The following is a 10,275-nucleotide window of genomic DNA, read 5'->3' as shown; positions in this document are numbered from 1 at the left end:
TTATAAGGATCAAGAAAGTACAATACAGTAAAGGTCCAAGACCAGTATTCCAGGCTTTCAAAGCCAAGACTCCAAGCTTCAAGACCAAAAATGAGACCAAGGCAATTAAATATGAGTTTTGAGAGGTCTCGAGACCAAGATCTAAGTCTCAAAACCTACATCTCTGGCAAATACAGTGCTGAATAATAATAACAAGAAAAATGTAGCTTATGTATATATATAAATACCATTAAAATCTTATTAAAACTATGTGATTTTTATGAACTAGCTTCAAAAAATGGTCATGTTTAAAATCTACCTTGATATTTTTTAGTTTAATAAAATTATTATTAAATATAATAAACATTAATGAAACTAAATTTGTTAATACTGTTAATTATAACTCTTAATAAATTTTATGTTTATTATATAAGTGTTTTTTTAATTTTTTAGTTAGTATTAATTTAGATATTAAATACTGAAGATTTTTAAAAAATGTACTATGTTCCAGTAAGACGTGTTTTGTTTCCTTCTTCAAAATATTTATACAAAAATATAATAATAAAAGATACCTCATCAACATGGGTTAATAATGCCAGAATATTCAGATTTGGTATGTATCAATTAGTTTTAATATATAGTCATATAAGTAGTTTTAATTTTTTATTTAAGATCTTGTTTGTTTTGTTCTTTTTAATGATTTATCTCTCTTTTTTAATATATTTTTGTAAGTTATAAATAGTAGTTCTTGTATCATTTTTCATAGGCTGATTTTTATATCTTGCAAATAAAAGTATATTTTCTTATTTAAATATTTTTAAGGTGAAGTGTCATGAATCAAAAAAAGTTTTTAGAATGCTATTCATTGAATGAAAAATGAAACATTAAATTACTTTTTTTTTTCAAAATAATAAGTTTTTATGAAGTAAAAAAATATTGGTGATAAAATATTGATGAAAAAGAAAATTTTGAAATGGTTAATTATGAAGTCATCCAATTTCTACATCTAGCACTAATACTAGTCCTTAAAACAAAACAAAAACAGTTTTAATATCATTGAAAAAAAATTTAGAATTTAGATTGTGTTTACCTTGGAGATATAATTACTTTTTATATATTATCAGCTGCAATTATGCTGATATAACATTAACAATGATTGTTGCTATGGTAGTAACATACTTTTTTGTAAAATCTCGATTGTTTTTACATTTTTAATGATTTGTTTCATATTTTGTAACAATTAATTGTAAACTGTGCTTTTATTATCGGATCGTTGTTGTTTGAGTAATTTTTCGAATTCTTGCTACAATTAAATTTTTTTTTAATATTGCTCATTGAACAGTGTAGAATCTATATCAAAAATATAATATTTGTATTAAAATAGGTAAGAAATTAGATAAAAGTGCTGCTACAAAGAATGAGATAAAGTTTTAGAAAATACCACATTCGGAATAATGAAATTGCTCTATCTCAAGAATGAGATAAACGTTTAGAAAATACCACATTCAGAATAATGAAATTGCTCTAAACTCAAAATTTCGTCTCAAACTGTTAGAAGAATAAAAATGAAACTAAATAGATGCCAAAATATAGTCGAAACCAACAGGAAGAACTGCAGAGGTATTACCAAAACTACTAAGAAAAATGATTGGATGCTTTTACAGTTGTGTCGAAAAGGTCGGAAAAACTCTTCTGTTAAGTTAATGCAAGAATAGAATGCCACAACAGGAATTACAGTCAATCCAAGAACAGTTAGAAGACGCCTTTTTAATAATGGATATAGAGCTTATAAGCCAATAAGAAAACCCAAGTTAACCACAGCAATGAAGGACAAGAGATACGGTTGGGCTCTCGGTCACTCGCATTGGACAATAAAGGAATGGTCTAAGGTTAGCATTACACAGTTACAAATTTACACACATACACAACTGTGAATAACTAAAACAACAACCTAAATAAATTATTTAAGTTAATTAAATAATTGCATCTTATCAGTTTGTTTGCAATAACTTGAGATTGATTTGTATATGTTTATTATGCTGCAATATATTTTCAATTATCAATAAATTATATCGTCACTAAAAGTTATCTGTTCGCTACAGTAGCTTTTTATTTGTATAGGTTTATTTTTCTGATGAAGTCAATGCTGGAAGTTATGGTTAAACAAAGACCATTTGTTCGAAGGAAGAGAGAGGAGACAAATCTTCCGGAATGTTTTCAAGAAACAGTCAAACATCCTCAAAAGATAATGGTTTGGAGCGTGATATTGGTAAAAGGGCCTGAACGATTATACTTTGTGGAAGGAATGATGAGACAAGAGCAATACAAAACCGTTCTAAAGACTTGTTTAATACCCCAAATGAATGCATGGTTTCCTAATAGGAATGCAATATTTATACAAGGTGGGGCCAAACCCGTAATGAAATTATTGAAAGACAATAAAATTTCCATATTGCAATGGCCTGGTAACAGTCCTGACCTAAATCCCATTGAAGGACTATGGAATGAACTCAAAAGAGAAGTCATGCAAACAGCTTCAACCAATACGAGAGACTTAAAAGAAAAATTGATTCAAACATGGCACCACAGTGAACAAGTCAGTTGCTTTTGCTCCGAATTTATTCAATCAATGCCGCATCATATTTCAGCAGTCATAAAGCATAAAGGCGGACATACCAAGTATTAAGTGGTTGTATCAGTGGTTATACATATATATATGTATATATATATATATATATATATATATATATATATATATATATATATATATATATATATATATATATATATATATATATATATATATGGCAATTAAATTCAATCTCCAAATTAGTTACATTTTTGAAGGATATTTTAGCAGACTTTAGCATATTCTGCTCTACTGTATGGTCTCTAGAAATTTTAAAAGTGGGTTTAAAGTTTCAAATGACAGATTCTAATTTTTCAGTTGGGAGTAAAAAAAAGATTCAGGTAAGTTCATGTTAAATAGTTTTAGTACAATAGAGTGTTCAGGGAAGTTTTACCAAAAGATTGTGACAAGAATGTTTTTTGGACTTCAAGCTCTAGAAGAGTCAGAAGTATTTTTTTATGGGGGAAGGATTAATTAAAATATCTGATTGGTGAACCCAATTTTTAATGTTGTCTAGAAGAGTGCTGCCTTTAAGGTAAAGGAATAAATTAAGGAAAAAAAGAGAATATTGATCATTGTAAGTTCTAAATTTAATGTTATATGTTTTCCCTTGTTAATGTTGTTGCCAATGTTGTATATCTTGTTTTTGGGACATTGATTACTGCAATTAAATTTGAAAATACCCACCAGACATCATCTCCTATTTAAGTAAGTTGGTATATGTATGCTCTTTACTTTTTTTAAATATAATAGTAGTTAATAAAGATATATATTATATTTAATTAACGACAATAATAGTTATTACATATAAAACTATGTATACTTCAAAATAAAACATTAAATTTCACACAAATAAAGTTGCTGTAAAATGATTTGAACCCGCTTCTCAAGCTCTACGACCATTAGTAATATCCATTAGACCACACTACTGATCTGTCTTAGGGTGTTAGTTATAATTATATATGTATTTTTAAATTTTCTTAAATTAACAACTATTTAAACAATTAACAAAACTAAAAATTTTGTACAAATATATTTATTCGAAATTTTTTTTAGTGTTGTCAGAAAATTTGACTGCTAAGACTAAACAGATCTGTAAATTTATACATTTGATCTATTACTACTTATAAATAGTGGAATAATATGATCACTTATTCAATCATCTGAAACCATCATCAAATGACTTACAAAATAGCAAACAGAGTAGAATATTTTATGTTGAATATTGTAGAGTTGTCTTGGTGATATATTGTTGACTCCATTTATCTAACTTGAGTTTAGACAATTTTGTTTTTACACCATTCTCAGTAAAAATGCAGTTATTAATCCTTTTAATATCAGGCCCATTAAAAATACCTTCAGGTTCTATAATAATAACAACATTCTCATTTGTTAAACCAGGTGTAAAATACTTATTAAATTCTTTGTTTATCCCAGTAGCAGAATCAACTTTAATGCTATTATTTTTCAGCAATACTCCAGCTTTAACTGTAAATTTCCTAGCATAAGCAACTAATGGTTTAAATTTTTTTTCATAAGTTAGGGTCAGCCAATACTCTCCCTTTAGTTTCCTTATCAATTATTGCATTTTTTAATTAATACTAACCACTGCAGAATGTGTTTTGTTTTTATTTCTTGAAAGTTTTTTTGAAATGCAATCAAAAGAAAAATTCTTTTTCTTTTGATTGCATTTCATTTTGATTTGGTTCATATCCACTAAAGGTAAGATAATCATAAAATGATCAATTTTCCTCTGTGTATTGAAATTATTAGCATGGTTTACCAAATTATGTTCATTGCTAAAAACTCAAGAATAGCTTTATCTCTTATGGGTTCAGAAAACATGTTGAAATATGTTTAATGTAAAATCACATAATGTAAAATAAGTTGCTTGCAGAAGGGGGTATCCAATTTTTGATGGTTTGACAATGACTACTGGTTAGTTGCACTTCAGATGGACCTTTTTTTGTTTATCACTATTTCTTTAAAACGAAATCATGTTGTTAAAACAATGAAACAATGATTTTGTGTTATTTTTTGAATATTTGCAAAATGTTGTTTTTTGATCTTGTTTGTCGAGTTTATTCATTTTATAATAAAATAAAATTAATATTTACTATATTTATGTGTATAAGTTATGCTGTTATAAAATATTTGTATTTAATTACTGAAAGAATTTTTTTTAAATAAAACTTATAATATTTTGTGTTGCTAAATTAATGAAAGCATTAGAGTTTCTTGGTACATACACTAAGCATGGTATATACACTAAACATGGTACATACACCAAGGAAATCTACAGCTTCCATAATTTTACTAACAAAAGTATAAGTTTTATTTGTAATTTCTTTTTCCTTAATTTAGATTTATTTTCTACATATTCATCTTCAATACAAACCAGGTACTCTTGTTTTTTATTATTGTTGAATAAAAAAAAATGGTCTTGTTAACCAAAAAATGTTCTGTTCTTTAAATGTGTTTTTATTTAGGGTAGTAGGGTAGTTTTTATAAAATATTTAATTTAGTATATAGAAAATATATAATTTAATATATATTATATTAATGATATATATTAATTTAATTAAATTATAAAAACTTTAGTCTTTTAAGTTTTGAGAGGTGTTTACTATTACTGTCTTTTTTTTTTTTTATTGAACTTGTTGTCTCAAAGTTATGAAAATAAGAATATTTATTGATAAAATCTTTGTTTATTATTAATTTTCCTATAACCAAGATATTGTAGGAACCTCTAATAACATTTAAAAGTTTGTTTATTTTTTCCATTGTTGTTTTATTATCAAGAATCAGTAATGCAGTCCTACTTACATAAAAAATATCACTGTATAAAAACATAAAAACTAATTTTGCAAAAAAAAATAATTTTTTTCAAAATACCGACAAATACAAACTATTAGGTAGCAGACATGGTATATATATATATATATATATATATATATATATATATATATATATATATATATATATATATATATATATATATATAAATCATATAAACAGTTTTTTTTATCTCACTATAACAAAAGTTACAAATAAAATCTAAGTTCCTATTTGAAAAATCATTTTTATTATTTTTTTCAAATATGAACTAAATTTTATTTTGAAAAAAATATTTTTTCATAAAATGTAAAATAATATTTGTTTATTTTCTTATAATTTTACAGTTGGTTTTTGGTTATTTTATTAACTGGTAATAAATTTTTTCTTATTTATTTTGTGAACTCTTTTTAATAATGTTTTTAAACAATAAAGAGTTTTATTTAATTATTTATCAGTTACCAATAACATATTTGTGATCATAATTTATTTTCATAAATTAAACGAACGTCATTAAAACTTTACGTTACAGTAGTCTCTCGCTTAATTGCGCACCCAATTAGTTGCGCATCCCAGTTAATTGCGCGTTTAGGCCCAAAATATTTGTTTTTTGTTGAAAGTATAATTAGATAAGAAAATGTAACTATTATTTTCCTGTGTTAAGTTAAAAACTAGTTTTTATCATAAATATTTTGAGATAATGATTTTATCAGAATGTAAATAGATAAATAATTCGAATTCGAATCGAAGTAAATGATAAATCTTGTTTTAAACAGATAATAATAAGTTTAACGATTTATCAGTCAAGTCTCATTGAAAAAACTTTAATAAAAAAACTTCATTTTAAATTTAGCGGTCTATTCACAGTTTTCTTATTCCAACTTTTTTATCCTTACTTCTTATGGCTAAAGGCAAAGGAAAAAGATTATCAGAAGATCAACGAGTTGAAATTATAGCTAAACTTAAAAAAAAAGATGCGCCAAGCAACTGAGCGATTGCAAGAGAATATAATGTAACTAAAAATTCAATTCGATCTCTCTGGAATAATCGAGATCAAATAGAAAAAAGAAGTTTACTAATGACAGAAGAAGCTAGAAAAAAAGTGTTTTGATTATCGTCTGGAAAATTTAAAGCAATAGAAAATGAGCTATATATTTGGATTGATGCATTGCGTCATTCGAAGATTGAAGTGCCTCCATCGTTAGCAATTATGAAAGAAATAGCGCAAAAATTAAATATAAAAGAAGAAGAATTTAAAGCTTCTTGGCAATGGCTTGCACACTTTCGTCGTTGTCAAGGCTTAAAAATGATGCATCTCTTTGGAGAAGGAGCTGAAGTTGACAAAGATGATTCTGTTCTTCTTCAGCAACTTAAGAACCTTTACTCAGTTATTAAAATGTACAGACCCGAAAATGTATATAATATGGACAAAACTGGACTTTATTTTCGCTAATAATTTAGTTTGCTAAATTTTTTTCTTATCTTTTTCTTATTTGCGCACTCCTAGTTAATTGCACACCACAATGCCTGTTTCAATTTGCGCAATTAAGCGAGAGACTACTGTATTGAATTAACAATAAACAAAATATCTTTAACAACAATTAATAAAATATTAAATCAAAATGAATTGTGCGTTTTATAAACTATTATGACAAAAAATAATTTTTATATTTAAAAGAAATTTATATATTTAATTCCTTAAGATAAAACTTAAAACACTTAATTTTGTTTTAACTAATTTTTAACAACAACAAAAAAATTATATTACAAACTGTTTCTTTAACAAAAAATTTATTAGTTAACAATTGCGGTTAAATGCTTACAACTTTTTTTCTTCTGAATAAACGTCACGTTAACAACATCAAAAGATAATTTAATATTCTTAAAGTTAAAAGTTTTTGCGTAGCCCAAAACTGCTGAACGTGTAGACAATTCGCCTTTTCGCAGGCAAAATGCGAGCTGCGTAACCCTTCTTAACAAGGCCTGTGTAAATATATATATATATATATATATATATATATATATATATATATATATATATATATATATATATATATATATATATATATATATATATATATATATATATTTATTTTTTTAAACATCTTCGCTTCCAACAAGGCTGCAAGCAGCCAATAATTAAAGTTGGAAGTTACTGAAAGAGAAAAGATAAAGATTGTAGAGCAAGATAACGATTGACAGACAACTTAAAAGATTGCAAATTATATGAGTCAAGAAAGCAAAATGAAGGAAGCGAATTCCAAAGAGCTGATGTTCGAGGAAAAAAACTAGACGAATAAGCGTTTTTGGAGCACTTAGGAACAGTCACTTAATTGAATGACGAGTAACACGAAAATGAATTATAGTAGATGGTACAAGAGACGCTAGCTCTTTAGAGCAGTGCCCATTATAGTATTTGTAGAAAAGAGAAAGAGAAGCAACATTACGACGATATAATAATGGTTGGAGGTTGGCTGCAGGTCCAACTATGTTTACAACGCGTTTTTGCACCTTGTCTAAAAGAGAAAGGGCATCATTAGAAGATCCGCCCCAGATATGACAACAATATTCCATACAAGGCCGGATTTGAGATTTATAGAGATAGAGAATAGAATCCGAAGTAAGAAAGTGACGAGCTCGATAAAGAGATGTAACCTTAGCAGATGCTAATTTTGCAACTGATTTGATATATGGTTTCCAAGAAAGATTGAAAGTAAGAGTTAATCCTAGAAGATGAAGAGTAGGTGACTCATTGAGTACATCACCGTTCATAAATATAGGAAGATCTAAATTATTGCGATAACGATTGGCTGAAAAAAATTGAGTTTTATCTGAATTAAAGTTCACCAGCCACTGAGAGCCCCATGCTGTAGCAAAAGTAAGATCCTTTTTTAAGCTCAAATGCCCCCTTCAAGCAATCAGAGGGTGTTGGTTTTTTATCACGACAAGAATAAATGGTAGTGTTATCAGCAAACAATGCCACCTTAGATGAGAGAATATCTGGAAGATCGTTAATGTAAATTAAAAAGAGTATAGGGCCAAGGATAGAACCTTGAGGAACCCCTGAAGTTACAGAATAAGAAGAAGAGTGTTGTCCATCGAGGACAACTTTTATGCTACAATTGGAAAGGAAGGATTCAATGATCTTAAAGATGTTGCCGGATACACCATAAGAAGAAAGCTTATGGAGAAGACCAGCATGCCAAACTTTATCAAAAGCTTTTGAAATGTCAAGAGCGATGGCTTTAACTTCTCCACCTTTATCTAATGCACGATAAAACCTGTTAGTTATTACTGTTAACAAATCAGCTGTAGAACGAGAAGATCAAAATCCATATTGATAGTCAGAAAGTAAGTGATTAGATTCAAGATGAGAAATTAAGTGTTTGTTAATTAAAGATTCAAAAACCTTGCTTATGATAGGAAAAAGACTTATGGGACGGTAGTTAGACGAATCAGATCGCTCTCCAGAATTTTTGAAGATAGGGATAACAGATGCCACTTTCCAGCAGGCTGGAAAGCAAGACTCTGATAAGCACTTGTTGAATAGTTTTGAGAGTATAGACGACAGCTCCGGAGAACACTTCTGCAAGACAATAACAGGTGTGTTGTCCGGGCCACAAGCTGTAGAAGAGTCAGGCAGGAAATCACTTTAGATACATATGCTGGAGTGATATGAATGTCAAGCAATGGATCAACCTGTTTTTTGGCAATATCAGGTAGAAAGCAACTAGTGTAATCAAGAGATGATATTGATGAAAAGTTTTTAGCAAACAATTCAGCTTTGTCTTTAGGTGAGGTGACAAAGTCTGAACCATTCAAGAGAGGTGGAATTATAGATTTGCCCTTATTATTGATATTATTAAAGATTCTCCAGAAGTCACGAGAGCCTAATTTTTGAGATGAGATACGAGATTTCATGACCTGAGAATAGCGAGCTTTGGCGTTAGACAAAACCTTTTTACAATTGTTTCTAGCAGTAATAAACAGACGTCTGTTTTCTAGAGAATTGTTTTGCTGATAAATATGGAAGTAACGGTTTCGATTGGCAATCGCAGCAGCACAGTGTGAAGAAAAACATGGAGGAGAGTGAGGCTTGACCTGGAATCGTCGAGAGGGAATAAAAGATTCCATGCCAGCTTGAATCCACGAAGTTATGTAAGAAGCACATTTGTCGACAGGAAGACAAAATATTTCTACCCAAGGGCCATCACGAAGAAAATCATGGAAAGAATCCCAGTCAGCTTTACTGTAGTTGTAAGAGGTTCGATAATAGAGGGATTCAGGTGATGAAGAAGAATGATATAATAGCTTTAGAGAGATCAAACTGTGATCAGAAGCACCTAAGGGTGGATGTGGAGAAACTGAGCACTGACTAGGATCAGAAACAAGACATAAGTCGAGTAGAGAAGGTAAATGATTAGGGTTGTCAGGAAAGCGAGTTGGAAAGTTGACTATTTGAGTTAGGGATTGAGAAAGGCAAAAGTTGTGGGCTTTAATGCCTGCAGAGTCACTGACACTAGAGCCAAGCCATTCAGAGTGGTGAGCATTAAAGTCACCGACAACAACTTTATTAGCTGATGGATAAAGAGAGAGGGCTTGGTCAATATGATCAGAAATCATCAATATGGGCTCGGTCAATATGATCAGAAATGATCGAAAGAGGGCAGAAATGATCAAAAGAGGGCTTGGTCAATATGATCAAAAATGATAAAAAAAAAACGTCAAAAAGTGTGCAGTCTTGAGATGAAGGAGAGTGATATAGAACAAAGAGAAAGGCAATAGAGTAAGTGGTGCTAAACGAAAGCACATAAAAGAATAGTCTGTGGATT

The 10,275-nt window shown here is 28.8% G+C and overlaps 1 protein-coding gene across 1 annotated transcript in view; it reads left to right on the top strand.

Annotated features, from left to right (window-relative positions):
- The first annotated feature begins 422 nt into the window (after positions 1 to 422).
- The window catches only part of LOC100199336 (mitochondrial proton/calcium exchanger protein), a 36,387-nt gene continuing 26,534 nt past the window's right edge, over positions 423 to 10,275 (top strand). Inside the window, exons 1-2 of the mRNA XM_065793301.1 lie at positions 423 to 592; positions 4,973 to 5,009. Coding sequence (XP_065649373.1) covers positions 475 to 592; positions 4,973 to 5,009 — 155 coding nt within the window. The 5' untranslated portion in view covers positions 423 to 474. The remainder of the gene's footprint in view (positions 593 to 4,972; positions 5,010 to 10,275) is intronic.

The sequence above is a fragment of the Hydra vulgaris genome, chromosome 03 (genome assembly GCF_038396675.1).
Source record: "Hydra vulgaris chromosome 03, alternate assembly HydraT2T_AEP".
Lineage (NCBI taxonomy): Eukaryota > Metazoa > Cnidaria > Hydrozoa > Anthoathecata > Hydridae > Hydra > Hydra vulgaris.
The sequence above is the reverse complement of the archived record's forward strand: the minus strand, read 5'-3'. Positions and strand labels throughout refer to the sequence as shown.